This window comes from Aotus nancymaae, unplaced genomic scaffold (genome assembly GCF_030222135.1).
Source record: "Aotus nancymaae isolate 86718 unplaced genomic scaffold, 86718_ANA_hifiasm-v0.15.2.pri h1tg000012l, whole genome shotgun sequence".
Classification (NCBI taxonomy): Eukaryota; Metazoa; Chordata; class Mammalia; order Primates; family Aotidae; genus Aotus; species Aotus nancymaae.
In genome coordinates, this window is record NW_026988423.1 from 8,216,338 (window position 1) to 8,233,630 (window position 17,293).

General features: G+C 32.9%; 1 protein-coding gene across 5 annotated transcripts in view; it reads left to right on the top strand.

Moving 5' to 3' along the window:
• The window catches only part of DYNC2H1 (dynein cytoplasmic 2 heavy chain 1), a 376,161-nt gene that overhangs the window by 75,357 nt on the left and 283,511 nt on the right, over positions 1-17,293 (top strand). For 4 of the 5 annotated variants that reach the window (XM_064375367.1, XM_064375368.1, XM_064375371.1 and 1 more), the window contains exons 42-50: positions 260-519; positions 1,358-1,604; positions 2,821-2,972; positions 4,008-4,152; positions 5,529-5,631; positions 6,110-6,277; positions 11,969-12,099; positions 13,256-13,504; positions 14,020-14,128. In XM_064375367.1, coding sequence (XP_064231437.1) covers positions 260-519; positions 1,358-1,604; positions 2,821-2,972; positions 4,008-4,152; positions 5,529-5,631; positions 6,110-6,277; positions 11,969-12,099; positions 13,256-13,504; positions 14,020-14,128 — 1,564 coding nt within the window. The remainder of the gene's footprint in view (positions 1-259; positions 520-1,357; positions 1,605-2,820; positions 2,973-4,007; positions 4,153-5,528; positions 5,632-6,109; positions 6,278-11,968; positions 12,100-13,255; positions 13,505-14,019; positions 14,129-17,293) is intronic. The other variant, XM_064375369.1, reaches the window with a different exon arrangement.

Consider the following 17,293-nt stretch of genomic DNA (forward strand, 5'->3'; position numbering starts at 1 on the left):
TGACTATATTTATACCTTAGTATATAATAAATATCCCCCAAATCATTATCTCCTACATATACTTTAATTTACCTGCATAAATGATCATTTAGAGAAAAATATTTGAGATAAAATGTTACTTTAATGATAATAGGTTTAGTATATATAAACTTTTTTTGGAACTAAGATGATTCACTTCTGGGACATTTACTTGGAGGAATTTTAAAATGTCACACACTCTGGAGTATATGAAAACTTATCAAAATTTTTTCCTCTTAAGGTTTTTAACTGGGCACAAGAATCTCCTCCAGATTTTCACAAACCAATGGACACCTACTATGACTCTACTAGAGGTCGATTAGCAACATATGTACTTAAGAAGCCAGAAAACTTGACTGCTGATGATTTCAGTAATGGCTTAACTCTTCCAGTCATTCAGACTCCTGACATGCAGCGAAGTCTAGATTATTTCAAACCATGGTTAAGTTCTGATACTAAACAGCCCTTTATTCTGGTAGGACCAGAAGGATGTGGCAAAGGGTAAGAAAAATATTGGCAAAGATATATATTGTGGATTTATTCCTTCCACCCCCAAATGATTTAATGGCTTTTGTTATGTTTCTTTTGGTTAAAGTAGCATTTACAGTTTCATGGAAGATTCATTTTATTTTCATTACTTGTAAAACTAATAACTATAGGGAAGAATGTGTTCTTTCCTTTGCCAGATTATGTGATTTCTACTGGAAAGAGCCATCTGAGAAGATACTCTTAAAAAGAATCTGCAAAATACAGCAAAAAAAAAAAAAAAAATGAATACCTTAGATATACTCACATACCATTTGTTTTAGTTATAAAATATAAAATTTGAAGTTAGCTCTCTATTTAAAAATAGTTTTTTATTCAGTTGGATTCGGCCTAGTTTTAGTACATATGGAGCATAGTCTCCTGAAATATAGGAACCATGGTTTATTATTTTCATATTTCTAGTGGAGGAGTAGTAATTTTAAAGATTGTATAAAATTATAGTAATTCTTTTAAACTTGTAAAACTTAAAATATTAAAATCTTCAACTGTGGGGAAATGGTTGGTATATTTAATATATACTATATCAAACTAGACTAATTCTGAGAACTTTGAATTTTTTTGACTGAAAACAGTCCCCACAATGCTTTAAAATATGAATTTATATTTTTCTAGTCTAAAAGTTAGAAAATTACTTTGATACATATGGAAGCCCTATCTGTATTTACCATTTTCCCTGTCATCATACACATTTTAGAAACTGATGTATTTATGAGATAGAAATTTCTTATTGAATATAAAATGTATTTTGTTGATTGCATTTTTATCAAAGTCAGATGTCACGCATTTTTCATAGGATGCTGCTCAGGTACGCATTTTCACAACTCCGGTCCACTCAAATTGCTGCAGTTCATTGTAGTGCACAAACCACTTCTCGCCATCTGCTGCAGAAACTGAGCCAGACTTGCATGGTAATCAGTACGAATACTGGTCGTGTATACAGACCAAAAGACTGTGAAAGACTTGTTCTGTACTTAAAAGATATCAACCTACCCAAACTTGATAAATGGGGGACAAGTACTTTGGTAGCTTTCCTACAACAGGTAAGTCATAACGCTTGAAGTGTTTTAATCTAATTGGAAACAATTTAATTTAATTAACTCTTCTTAGAAAATATGCATTCTTCCTTTGGGGCCAGTTTTATATAGCATTTGTCGTGGAAATTAAACTTCTGAAACATTTCAGTCTTGTTCCAGTTCTTCTGTGATTTTCCTTTCTTTCGAAGTTAGTATTACATCAAGATGATATATGACAGGGAGAATAGAAACAGTCTTCACTCTGTATCTATTACTTGTCTTTTACTCCTACAACAAGGAGGAAAACAAAAGCTGGACATGGTGGTGGAATTGGAGAAACTTTTGCTTCATGTTTTAAAGTACGCATTCTTCCGACAGCAGTTAGACTTGGTCATGTTTTTTTTCCTGGCTGCTTTAACCCATTAGTCTCCATTTTGCCTTTATAAGGATTTGAGATCACATATCCTGAATCAGTGTAAAATATATTTTTTCTTTATGTTATTTACATCACATTAGAAACTTTAAATTCATAGAGTTTATTATGATATAGGTCCAAATTTAGCTTTACTGTGTAACTGCAGAATACGATAAAATATTTACAGAAAAAAGCCAAAATATTTTTCTCATATTTTTTCTGATACTTTCATTTTCTAGGCTAATTGCTACTTGATTTATAATACCATCAGAATTTTAGTGTTTCTTAGAGAGAAAAGCATTTTAAATACTAGGATAATTTAGCTAACATTCATAGAACACAGAGATTTGAACAGTATTATTTTTCAGTGATATAATAATTCAAGTTTTTTTTTTTTTTTTTGAGGCAGTCTTACTCTTGTTGCCCAGACTGGAGTACAATGGCGTGACCTCAGGTCACTGCAACCTCCACTTCCCGGTTCAAGCTTTTCTCCTGACTCAGCCTCCCGAGTAGCTGGGATTACAGGCATGTACTACCATGCCTGGCTAATTTTTTTTGTAGTTTTAGTAGACATGGGATTTCTCCATGTTGATCAGGCTGGTCTCCAACTCCTGACCTCAGGTGATCCGCCTGCCTCAGCCTCCCAAAGTGCTAGGATTACAGGCGTGAGCTACATCTCCCGGCCAAGATATCTTTTAATATTGAATTCTTGAGTTAGGTAGATGATGATTGCATTTGAAAATAATTGAAACTTAGGCAAAAATATCCTTCATCATGATTAGGAAAACTTAGGTATAAAATGTTTAAAATATACTTATTTTCGAATAGGTGTTGACGTATCAAGGATTTTATGATGAAAATTTGGAATGGGTTGGTCTAGAAAATATTCAAATTGTGGCTTCTATGTCAGCTGGAGGAAGACTGGGAAGACATAAACTTACTACCAGATTTACTTCCATTGTTCGTCTTTGTTCTATAGAGTATGTATCTTTGTGTTTCAAATTCTTTTATTTGGGAAGATATCATATATAATTGAATTTTATTAAAAGTATTTGTTAATAATACTTTAAAATGTAGAATATAAAAATGGTCAAACTTAAGCTCTGATATTTTTTCCTACCCTTCTCAAAATATAGGCAATAATTCAGGATGATAAAAGCTTTAATTAGAGTAACTTATTTATGAGAAGTGTGACAGGAAATAAAACAAAACTTTTGTGTAGTCTGTGTCGCAAAATGTCAATCTCAGGAATCTGAATGGTGGATTTTAGATTTAAATGTTTTATGCAGTTCATAGAACAAAGATACTATCAAATTTATGAAGATAACAAAAAGAGAATTTGAATCTGAACAAGGGAGAATCAGGTCATTTTAATGGCTGATGGCATTATGCTAATTTATTATGGTCCATAATTGTTACAGAGACTATGGCAATATCTCCTCTGTTTATATTTAATATACATTATATTACATTGCAAATATTTGAATATTACAAAACCTTATTTGTATACTTTCGTGCTAATTGTACTCCATCAACTAACATTTTTTTTTCCTAGAAATGTTCCTGCTGCCAATTAAACCAGATTGAAATACATTTTGGCTTGGTAGAAAGGGATTGATTTTATTTGTTGTATTAGTTTTACTTTTACTTTTATAGTTCTAAGGTGGATTACTGCCCTGCGTACAGGGTTTATGTAACTTAGAAATGTTTTTGGAAAATAAAATTTCCTTTTGGTCTTTTCTAAAGATCAGTGGTTTTTAAACAATTATTTTTAAAAATAATTTCTTGTGCGTTCTCTAACACTTTCTGATATTTGACAATAGATATTTCGGGATCTAATTTGGTTGAAATGAGAATGGATGGGGTGATGAGCTTAGTCTTCGGCCCTGGGTAAGCTTTGGAGATAATGTAGGTCTCAGAGCAGCACAGTTTGAAAACCACTGCTGTAACTTAACATTGAAATAATTTGGAATATTGATTTATTTCAGCTTTCTTCTTATATGCCCTTTTTATAGTTACCCAGAAAGAGAGCAGTTACAAACGATTTATGGAGCATATTTGGAACCAGTTCTACACAAAAATCTGAAGAATCATTCTATTTGGGGTTCTTCTTCAAAAATTTATCTTTTAGCAGGATCTATGGTACAAGTGTATGAACAGGTAAATATGGATCTAAATTGTAGCTTTCATGCCTATTATCATTCCTAAAGGTCTACTTTTAATTCTGACCTCTGTGTTGCTACCCAGGCTTTACTTCCCTGTTTATTGGACTTTTCTACTAGAGAGTAACTCTGGGAAGACAGGTACTGCGTGTGCCTTATTCACTGTTATTTCCATGGCACAGTTACTAATAGGCACTCAATATTTGTTGAGTGAATGAATTTGTGGTAGTTGGTTATTCTGCTGTCAGCTCAAATTTAGCATATTTAGAATTGAGTTTATCTTCTTTCCAAAACCAGATCTTTTTCCTGACTTTTATCAGTTTATGTCTTCCAGGCTTCAAATCTGAGAGTAGTCTTTGATGTTTCTTTCTTTCTTCCTAACTGTGAGGAAATGTCTAAAGTATTCTTCCTAGATGAAATGGGGAAGATACTTGAAAGCAGGCATTGAGGATGCACAAAACATTTGATGAGCACGTTTTCTTGCCAGTGGTAGTCCTAGGGATCTAAAGATGACTTAGTGTCTTTTCACTGAAAATTCACAGTCTAATGAGGGACTGAGTTATATAAATAACCTATTAATGCAGTGTAATAAATGTAGCAATAACAGTTTGTCCAAGTTACAGAGTTAGCACAGAGGAAGAGTAAATAACTTTGTTGTATATAGTAGTTGTTAAGGAGGAGGTGAAGTTTGATCTGAGTTTTGAATAATGGAAATTCACCAAGTAGCTGGAGGTGAAAGAACGTCTTCTTAGATAAAGGGACTAGCATATACAAGTTATGGACATGTTTGTGGAAGATGCTTTTTATAATATTGGAATAGAAGTGGGGATATGTTTAAAAGGAAGAAATTCCTTTTTTTAAAAAAATAAAGATGTTAAGTAATCAAGATCAGAATAAGAGTAATGGCCCTGTCTGTAGAGAGGAAAGGACAGATTTTTTACGGGTTGGTTGTATATTGAAGAGAGGTACTTTGATTTGTTCAGTGAATTCTTGAACGTAAGTTGTTCTAATGGTTCCCAGCATTAAAAAATGGGTCTTACCTAGACCTGCAAGTAGCTTGAAATTGCAATCATCATATTTAAAGTTTAGGTTTGTTTTTATTGAATTTCTATGTTCAGCAGGGCTTTTTAGCCTTTTTTTTTTTCATGGACAACATTTGGCCATCTGTTGAAGTTTACGAACTCTTCTTAGCATAATGTTTTAAGTGCATAAAATATAATATAAAGATAACTAATGAAGTCAATTATATTGAAAATTAGTTCCATGCACAGGTAGAAAGTGGTATTCCTCTAAGTCTAAGGTGACTGAAAAACTTACAACATGATTATATATTTAAGACAGTAGAAATATCGTTTATTGTATTTTCTTTTTCAGGTGCGGGCCAAATTTACAGTTGATGATTATAGTCACTATTTCTTTACTCCTTGCATTCTTACCCAATGGGTTCTTGGCTTATTTAGATATGATTTAGAAGGAGGTAAGTTTTGCTAGTGTATATCTGTTCGTGTGTGTGTGTGTACACATTTATGCTATAGATTGTATTTGTAATAGATAAGTTAAATGAGTATTATATCACAAATTATATTATTAAATAGAAATATTATTATTAAAATTATAATATATTTCTTCTTCCAAACTATGTATGATTGTCACTATTACAACTTTCTTTTGGGAAAAATGAAATCATTATTTTTGAGCTAAAACATATTTAGTATACTTCCTGGACTTATTTTTTATTGAGCAACTAGAGATGTAGTATTTAATGTAGCCTTTAAGTAATCACAAACATGTACCAACTTACTAAAAAAGTGAATTTTAACTTTTTTTCCTTTCTTCCATTAATCTGATGCCAAAATTATGGTATGTAGATGCCTGCTATTTCTTTCTAATATTATTTTAAACAGATTATTTAAAAATCATTTTATTACAATTAAATAAAATTTTGCCTTTTCCAGGATCCTCAAACCATCCACTAGATTATGTGTTAGAAATTGTAGCATATGAAGCACGGCGCTTATTTCGTGACAAAATTGTTGGTGCAAAGGAACTTCATTTATTTGACATCATTTTAACATCAGTGTTTCAAGCAGATTGGGGCTCAGACATATTAGACAATATGTCAGGTAATATAATAGAGCTTATGCAAATATATAACTGTTATAAGGATTTTAGAATTATTTTTCTTATCTGTAGCATGATTTTATAGCTCTAAACAAATAAAAACTTTGAATAATTTTAATATTAATTTTTCGATAAGGTACTGCTCAGTCTTTTTTGCTGGATTTCAGTAATCATTTTTCAAACAAAATATAATGGCAATAATTTTCTTCTTAGAAGAAAGGAGTTCAGGCCGTACTGTTTTACATTGGCAATGCAAGATTATTTTAATAAAAGTTTTTTTTTTGAAAACAGTTACATGTATATAAAACATGATCATTGGGAAAATCTGTATTTGATTGTTAAGACCTTTTACCTAAGAGCAATGGCCATTCTTATTCCTGTCACTACCTATAGTGTCATTAGCATACAACTTACATATGCTTGTTACGTCTTCATCTATTGTTATTGTAAAGAAAGCATAACACCATTCAGTCAAAGCAGCTGTGTTGCATTTGCAACGATTACTGTTTAATAACCAGTTTGCATTTTGAAAACTACTGTGGGAGTAATGTATGTAATATGAAAGTCAACCTGGTGAGGGGCTTTTTGTTAAAAGAAGATTACAATATGAAAATATTTCCTAATAATACTGCTGTCAGGCCACACAATGTGCTTATTTTTTCAGAGGATAAAGCTGGGCTTCAAAAATATTTTATATAACAAATATATTTTATCCAATTACTTTTAATGGCAAAACCACAATTACTTCTACACCAACATATGTGTCTGGTATATTGTACCTTTGTAGATTTGATATTGGTTTGAGATCCATGACTACATATCCTAAAGAGAACCTTAAAGGTAGGAAAGATGTTTAGATTGACAGAAGGAATTTTCTAGGTTCTCCTGAGTTTTTGAATCAGGAAATGAGTTCAAGAAAAACTTCAAGAAGGATGAAATGTTGAGAGAAGCCTGATAATATTAATAGTTCAGAGTTTGCTTAACTTTGATTGAAGGTTTATGTCATTATGGCCTGTAGCTTGCATGATTTAGTGTGGAGAGGCTTAGGTTCTTAAGTGGTGCCATTCTTCTCATTCTGAAAATTGAGTCAATACTCCCTGTTTTTGCAAAGAAACTGGCATATTCTTTGGGCATAAGGTAGTATTGGCACCTAATTGGGTATCTGAATCCTCTGAAGAGTTTGGTATCTTTCAGAGCCTCTTACGTAAGACTCAGTAAATAAAATATGTCCTTTTTTGGCATTTTTCTCTTCAGTGAAGGGCTTTCTTTAAAAATACAGGTTTGACATGTGTTATATCTAGGCATGTAGGATTTTCACATATTGAAAGATTAGCTAATTAAGGAAAATTTAATTCTGGAAACATGAAAATAAACTAGATACATTCTTGGCCTTAAAATTGTCATCTAATGACAGAAACAGATATAAAAATCTTTGCTTACAATGATAACTATTGTTAGTGTAGTTAGATGCCACAAAGATTTGTGGAAGTAGATGATTAAAATGATATTTACAATGGAGTATGGAATGTTTTATAATTAATATAATTTTTCTGAGTATGTTTGAGATAAATGCTGGATAGTAGGGTTGTAGAAGAGGTGGAGATTAATTCTAGAAAGTTACTTGGAACCTTTTTTTTTTTTAAGGCTGGTCAGTTGAAACAGTGGGAGTTAAACTTTTTTAAATTCAATTTCTTATTTTTGAGATAATTATAGATTCACATGCAGTTATAAGAATTAATACAGAGAGAACACGTTTGCCTTTTACGTAGTTTCCCTCAATGGTATTATCTGGCCAAATTATAGCACAGCATCACAGCCAGGATATTGACATTTATACAGTTTAGATACAGAACAGTTATATCACCACAGGATCTATAATGTTACCCATTTATAGCCATACTCACTTCTCTCCCATCTCCTGGAAACCACTAATCCATTGTTTCTTTGATTTTGTCATTTCAAGAAAGTTATCTTGACTCAATGTATTTCTCTAGAGATACATGCAGATTGTTGTGTTTCAATAGTTCATTTATTTTTATTGCTTTTTAATCCATTATATGGATATACTACTATTTCTTTAACCTTTCATCTGTTGAAAGATATCTGGGTTGTTTTCAGTTTTTGGCTATTAGGAATAAAGCTGCTATGAGTATTCTTGTACAGGGTTTTGTGTGAACGTACATTTTTGTTTTTCTGGAATAAATCCTCAGGAGTGCAATTACAGGATTGTGTGATACTTACATGCTTAGTTTTTTAAGCAACTAACAGGCTGTTTTTTATAGAATATTGTTCCTCGTCATTGCCAGCATTTGGTGTTGTCACCATTTTGTATTTTAGCCATTCATTTGAGTGTTTATAGATATGATATGTCATTGTGGCTTTAATTTGTAGTTTGCTAATGGCTAGTGAGGTTGAACATCTTTTCGTGTAATATTTGCTGTTTGCATATCCTCTTTGATGGAATGTCTTCATGTCTTTTACCTATTTTCTAATCAGATTTTTTTTTTTTTAAGACAGAGTGTTGTTCTGTTTCCCTGGCTGAAGTGCAGTGGCACAATCTCTGCTCACTGCAACCTCCACCTCCTGGGCTCAAGTGATTCTTCTGCCTCAGCCTCCTGAGTAGCTGGAATTAAAGGCATGCACCACCTTGCCCAGCTAATTTTTGTATTTTTGGTAGAGACTGGGTTTCATCATGTTGGTTAGGGTGGTTGTGAACTCCTGACTTCAAATGATCGACCCACCTCGGTGTCCCAAAGTGCTGGGAATATAGGTGTGAGCCACCATGCCCAGCAATTGTTTGATTTGTTACTGTTGAGTTTTGAGAATATATATATATTAGAGATATCAGTCCTTAGTTGGATGTATGGTTTGCAAATATATTCTACCTCTCAATAGCTTATCTCTTCATCTCCTTAACAGGGTCTTTCATAGATTAAAAAAAAAAAGGTTTTATATAATTTTGTGAAGCCTAACCTATCATTTTTCACTGTACAGATCTGTTGATGTCAAGTTTAAGGATTCTGTCTAGCCATGGATTCTGAATATTTTCTCCTGTGTTTTCCCTAAAAGTTGTATAGTTTTATGTTTTACATTTGAATCAGTGGTTCATTGTGAATCAGTTTCTATAATGTGAATGAGAGCTAGGCCAAGGTTTATTTTTGTGCCTATGGATGTTTATTTGCTCCAGCATTATTTGTTGAAAAGGCTATCTTTCTGCCTGAATTGCTTTTGCAGCTTTGTAAAAAATTGGTAACGTGGGTCTATTTCTGGGTTCTCCATTGATGTATGAATCTGTCCTTCTGCCAGTACCACACTGACTTGATTAGCTACTATAAAAATTGTGAAATTGGTTTAGAAATTGGTTTAGACTGATTCCTTCTACTTTAGACTCTTTCTCAAAATTATTTTAGCTATTTCTGTTTCTTTGTCTTTTTGTATAGATTTTGGAAAAATATTTTCTGTATCCAGAAACAATGTTGCTGAGATTCTAATAGGAATTGCTTAAATCTGTATATTGGTTTGGAGAGAATAGACGTCTTTTCTCTGTTGAGTCTTCCCATTTTCTCCATTTATTTAATCCCTCTATTTATTTAGATCTTTGCTTTCTTTCATCAGTGTTGTGTAGTTTTAACATTCAAGTATTATACATGTTATGTTAGATTTATACCTAATTTATACCTAAGTTTTAAATTTGTTAAAACACTTATAAGTGCTCAAACTGTGTTTTAAAGGGTGAATATAGTAAGCAAAGGATATTCCAGACAAGAAAGAAACAGAAACTTGAGAAAGCTAGAGTATATGGTACAGAGGGAGATAGAAGATTTAAGCAGTCAGTTAAGCTAGATTGTAGAGGGCCATCGTTAGGAGTTTGGTGTTTTGTTTTGTTTTAGGAAATGGAAAGCTATATGTAATATTGGAGTGGTGTGGCACAATCAGGCTTTGTTTTTGTATGTGTTACTCTAGTAGTAGTGAGGATGTACTTGAGGATGCAGAGACTTATAGCAGGGGTATAAGGTAAGAGGCTAGTGCAATAGTCCAAGTAAGAAATGATGCGATGTGAGGATAATAGTTCAGTTTTGTACATGTGTTTGAATGTTTGCAATCCTTTTTAGTGTCTTTTGGAAATCTACATAGAGTTGATCATTTATGAGAATAGGAATCATGTTTGTCTTACTCAATACTTAAGCAGAAAATACCTTGTTTAAACATGGGTGCTTAATAGGTAAGTACTGAGTGAATAAATGCATGAATTATATGTCTATTAAGCAATTGGAAATACAGGACTAGCCTAGTATGTAGGAGTTTCGCCTAGAGATAAGTAGTAGGTGAGTTTTTGGTATATAAATAGTTGATAATTTAATTGACAAAAAGATGAAATGATTTGGGGAGAATTTTTAGAATTAAGAGACTAGTAGGCTGAAATTGGACCCCAGGGAATATCAGTATATAAGGGATAAAGCAGAAAACTGAAAAGGACTGGTAGTTGTGGCATGATAAGTAGGGTTATGTAGATCCAAGTGCAAAAGAAGAGATTCACAAAGCTTATGTTGGGGTAATGATTGCAAAGAAGATTTAGATTTGGAGATTATGACTATATTATTGTTCCCAAATAAGAGTTTTAGTATAGTAGTCTGTACAGATAGAAAATAATATAAAAAATGTGATGGTGAAAGTAGGCAGAACATGAAGTAGCTTGGGTCCAGGGAAGGCAAGGTTGTTATTTCAGGGAAGTGTTTAGAACTGAGCATGTGACAAGGATGCTTGGTGGAACAGTCTCCCAGAAGAGTTGGGAAGGAAAAAGTTCAATAGAATGGTGAATAGACTTTCCTTGTATGATAACAGGAACACTGCTATAGGAAGATTTAAGGGAAGAATGGGGGATTTTTGTTTTCCAATTAAAATTTCGTTAGTTTTTCTTTTAAACATTAGGACTCTTTGGTATTAATACATCTATGTTCTTTCTCAAGGAGAGTTTTGAGATTGTTTTATTTGCCAATTTTATGTGAGGTATTTTTAACTTAGAAATTTTATGTAGATTCTGAGGAAGAAGAAAAATGGGACGAACTGAGAGTAGACAGTGGGGAATATAGGAGAAAGGTAGAAGGAAACCAGTTCATTTTGGGAGAAAGGAGTGAGGGGGCAAAGTGATGCCATCCATCACTTTTCAGGTAGAGTTTGATATTGCAATTGAAGGTCTTTGTATTTCTTTTTATTTATTTATTTTTTTGAGATAGGTCTCAATCTGTTGCCCAGGCTGGAGTGCAGTGGTGCAATCATGGCTGATGGCAGCCTCAAACTCCTGGGCACAAGTGATCCTCCTGCCTTAGCTTCCCAAGTAGCTGGGACCACAGGTGCATGCCACCACACCTGGCTAATTTTTAAATTTTTTGTAGAGATGGAGTCTTGCTTTGTTGCTCAGGCTGACCTTGAACTCCTGGGCTGAAGTGATCCTCCTGCCTTGGCCTCCGAAAGTGCTGATATTGCAGGCATGGGCCACCTTACCTGGCTCAGTCATTGTATTTCACCTGATTTTATTGACCTTACAATGTACATTTTAAAGTATTTTGCCTTTGCCCTTCTGGGGATGATCTTATCTGGATTAATTAACTTAAAATTGTTTAGTAAGCAATGTATTTGTTGAATTCTCATTGAAAGTAGTGCATATAAAGTAAAAATATCGTTTATTTCTGCAGATAGTTTCTATGTTACATGGGGAGCTTGGCATAATTCAGGAACAAGAGCAGCCCCAGGGCAACCATTACCTCCACATGGAAAACCACTTGGAAAACTAAACTCTGCTGATCTCAAGGATGTTATTAAAAAGGTATAATATGAATAATGAACTGTAACTGGAATTTGGTCATTATAGTCCTTTAAAAATATTTGTTGTAAAGATTTTGAGGGCATGAATATGACAGATTGTAGAATAGGCAAAGCTGATTGTTGTCTTTTGGAATTTAGTCCATTGTGACAGATGTAATGAGATGCGCATATACTTACATAGATATGTGTAAAATCTAAGATAATTTTGGGCAAAGGTATCATATTGGAAATATTAATGAGGTTTAATATTAATCAGGAAATTACTCTGGAGCAGTGCTTGTCAAAGTTTAGACAGCATTAGAATCATGTAGAGAATTAGAAAATACTCAGATTCCTGGGTCTCATTCCCTAAGTGTCAGATTCACCAGGTGACCCAGATAGCCCAGATGTCTAACAGGCTACCAGATGATGCTGATGCACTGGTCTATTGAAACTTTGAGTAGCACTATCCTAGAGAGTTTCTTTCTCTTTTAAAGTTTAATTATAATCAAGAAGAAGGAACAGTATTGCAAATGATTGCTTTAAAAATTAATATTTATATTGATTGTTAGTGTGGATTTTATATCAGGAAACATTGTTTCGTGGTCTGGTAAACTGATTCGTCTGGAATGAATGTTGCAAAGTTTTGAAGTATTGAAAGTTATTAAGAATGTAAAGTCTAATTGTTCTTTCTCCCTTCCTGCACCCTATCATGTAGTCCCTGGTAGAGCATGGTACCTGTATTACCTTTTAATTCATTCCCAAGCAGTGTGAAAGAACACATTCACAAAAGATTTTTTAGACACTTGGTTTCTAGAGTTTGGGGATTTTTTTTGTGGTCTATGCACATTGATTCATAACTAATAAAATTTGAGCAATTTTAAAGTTTTATAATTAACCTGTTATCTCATGCTGCTTTTTACTAGTGTAGTAGTGTCCAAAAGTAACTAACTGATTTTCATGAACCCTTGAACTTGTTTGACACAAGTTTTTCCTTAGAGAGTTCCAATAAAGCAGGGTTACTGGATATATAAAATATTGAGTGTGAGATGTCATGTAGTTACTTCACCTTTTTTCTTGAATGTATCAAAAATATAATATTTTAATTTAGATAAGTAACATTTTTATTATGTAATTAGGGCTTATATTAACTATTACATATTCTGATTTTTTAAAAGGGTCTTATTCATTATGGACGAGATAACCAGAATTTAGACATTTTACTTTTCCACGAAGTCCTGGAGTATATGTCTAGGATAGATAGAGTGCTGAGTTTCCCTGGAGGTTCACTTCTATTAGCAGGACGCAGTGGTGTAGGTCGTCGGACCATCACTTCTTTAGTCAGTCACATGCATGGAGCGGTCCTGTTTTCTCCAAAGATTTCCAGAGGATATGAACTGAAGCAGTTCAAAAATGATCTCAAACATGTGAGTTGCTCACCTCTTTTGCCTTATTTGGTTTAAGATTACATTGGTTTTTTTTTTCTAAACATCTTTAAAGGCCTTTAATTCTCTATTATACAATATAATCTTTATTTTAATTTAGATTATTTTTTCAAAGATTATTTGAAAATTATATTTTTGTGTACAGACAGGAAAGAGAATACTATTAGAATTTCTAGGACCCAGATACTCCAGGCTATGGGATGTTAGACAGACATGAATGATAAACAGAAGGATGGAATTTACATAGGAAATATGTGGGTAGAGATAAAAATGATCTGCTTGTTTTAATTTTAATGGCCTAGCTGTAAAATAATTAGTATTTACTTATGGGTTGGATTTACTTTCCAAATTATATGGGCAAAGTTTGATTTTTAATTACCAAAATATAAATAATGAATAAACACACGATACTGACATACTTTACATACAGCATGTTAATTTTTAACTGTACCAAAAATACTTAAAGCGTACTGAAAAGTTATTTTCTTATTTTGCAGGTGCTGCATCTTGCAGGAATTGAAGCACAGCAGGTAGTTTTACTTCTTGAGGATTACCAGCTTGTATATCCTGTGTTTTTGGAGATGATCAATAGCCTTTTGTCCTCAGGCAAGTGAATAGTTTCTATTTAAAGAAAATAAAAATAATAACGTAAAAATTATAAGTAAAATTATCCTGTGCAAAATTTACTTTGGTTCGGATAACTTTTGGCATAGTTCTTACTTAGGTGACATGATGTTTAACATGCTCATGGCAGGAGAAATGAGAGACTCTATCTTCATAAAACATAGAATTTAAGACATATAAAAATTATTGTTAATATTGAGTATTGATGAATGTTCTGAAAAATTGACTCTTAAACGTATACATTTGCTGGGTTATTATCTGTTTTAACCTTTGAGAAAATTGTCCACCAGGACTTATTAAAAGCTGTGCCATACTCTTTGATGTACCATTCTATTATCTGTAGGAATTTAAACCACAGAAATAAAAGAACTGTATGTAAGAAAATAGGTAGCATAATTTATAATTACAAAAATTTGATAGAACCTTGCTATCAGTAGTGACATGATTGTCTAACTATATAATAGTATAGCCTTAGTATGGATATATGAATGTACATATATTCCAGATATATGGAATTCCACAGAATTCTACACATAAGTGCCCGCATTTCATGTGTCTGGAATATAGCTGCATTCTTTAAGCTGGAAAAATGCACATTCTCTTTCTTTAGTTGAATATTACAAATCAAGTAGTAAGTAATCTTGTTTTTTTAAAAAATTTATTTTTATTTTTATTTTTTGAGACGGAGTCTTGCTCTGTCTCCAGGCTGGAGTACAGCAGTGCGATCTCAGCTCACTGCAACCCCAACCTTCTTGGTTCAAGTGATTCTCCTGCCTCAGCCTCCCGAGTCAGCCTCCCTAGTAGCTGGGACTATGGGTGCACACCACCATGCCCAGCTAATTTTTATATTATTAGTAAAGATGGGGTTTCACCATGTTGGCCAGGATAGTCTTGATCTCCTAACCTTGTGATCCTCCTGCCTCGGCCTCCCGGAGTGCTGGGATTACAGGTGTGAGCCACTGCGTCTGGCCAGTAATCTTGTTTTTTAAAAGTAGAAATTAAAATTATTTTTAAGGAAAAAAGGAACTTATAATTACTTTAAGTATGCATCTGTATAATAGAAAAATACTACTTGAAAGAGGACTGTCTTAAAACAAATACTTTCTGGAAATTTATGGCTAAATGGGCTCTCTATATATCTGGAATTCTATGGATTATAGAGACATTTATTGTTTTATGTTTTCAGAATTTTATGGTTTGAAAATCATTACTTGCATTTTGCCTCTGAGATAGTTTTGAGTCTTGTTTTTCCTCTGAGATATAACATGAAGCACTGTCCATTTGTATTCCTCAGTATTTCTCACCCCTAATTGCACATTAGAATCACTTAGATAATTAAAAACAACAACAACTAAAAACAAATTACTTGCTATTACCCTAAACTCATTATATTAGAATCTCTGGGGTAGGGGTGGCAGTATTATTTGGCTACTATGACTCCCTAATTGATTCTCTGCAACCTCAACTTCTTAAGAACTGTTGCTATTCTTCTGCTGTGGCTCTGTCCCCAGCAAATTGTGGTACTCTCCTATTGTCTATGGTGTTAGCTGACTTTTTCATGTTTTCCTAGGAGGATACTTGCAAATTTCTATATTTCTTCCTTTTTTGGAAGAATTCTGAAGTTTATTAGAAAGTTTCTGTGAGTAATCACTGTTAGTGACTGGGAGGAGGTAGCTTAGTTTTAAACTTGGATCACGAGTATTTTGTTATTTAAGTACAAAATAAATCTTAAAAACTAGTTGCAATTCTATGGACAGTATCATTGTGGGCATCCAAGGACAAAGTTATATGAATTCATTTTCAACCCAGTTTTTAATAAATACTTGCTTTTTACCATGCTAGTGCTCTGAGGAGAAATTTTCTTCAGAATTTAACAGCTTTGGTTAAAGAAAACATTTAATTTATAATATGTGATATCTACACATTAGTGCCCAAATAAGAAATACAGACCAGGACTCTCTAATTAGACAAGTGGTAGATTCATTTCTGTTGAAGAATTGAGGGATAATGACTTAGTAAAAGTGGTAGTACTTGAGTGGACTTAGAGTGTTTGTGGCCGTTTTAAAGAACATCTTTTGATATTTAAGGAAGATATTCCTGTATATTGCTTAAATTGTCACTAGATGGAGACATTGTTCATTTTGGCTGACAAAGAGACCAGAAACAGATTTTTTTTTTTTGAAAACAAAGATTGAGATAAACACTAATAATAATTTTTTTAAGATAAATTGGTCTTTATTATCAAGATATAATGGTAAAAATTGCAAGTCAAATTTTGGCATTTTATTTTCATAGTTAAGTATTCAGTAGGCTTTATCTTTTTTCTATTTCAAATTCTTATTCCCTAATGTGTATAATATGTAGGTAGAGCTGGCATTTTTTACTAAATTTAAGGAATCAAAAATATCTTAGTATGTCTAAAATTTGAGAAAAACATATCATGCAGATTTATGTGTGTGTGTTTGTTTGAGTATGTACAAGCTTGAGAGGTGGACTGGTGCCTCCTAGTTGAACCTAAAGAAAAGTAGTGATCAGATTGTGATGGGCTCTATATGAATGCATTGCTTTGGATATGTAGCAAAGGAATTTTCACTTAATCTTATAGTTTTTTGTGAATTGTAAATACATTGACTTAACAAATATTCATTAAGTACCTCTTATATGCAGGGCCAAGTTTTAAATACTATTGTAATTTGTAGAAGTGAACAAGACATGCTCCAGGCCCTCTATCTTTAAGTCTTTGTTGAAGACTACTTAAAGTTGTAGTCTTAATCAACTTTGATTTGCTTTTCATCATTCTATTCATTGTCATGATTTGGCCTGCATAGTAGCAGGCCGTGGAACAGATCTGATTTCTAGTACAAGTTAATCTGTTCATTCATTCATTTATGTAACACGTATTTTTGTTCTAGATACTTAGGTAAGGATATTCTAAGGTTAAATGTCGAACATTATCAAATATTTGTCCTTGGAAATTTAGAGACTAATTGGAGATGGCAAGGAAGTAATTCATTATTAAATGATGTGATAAGTGCTAAAAAGTGATATATTTGAATAGATTATGAAAGAGAAAGAGTGTTTTACTTAGCATATGGATAGTCAAGAAAGGCTCATGGGCATAGCAGTTAGGGAAGAACCATCCTGAAG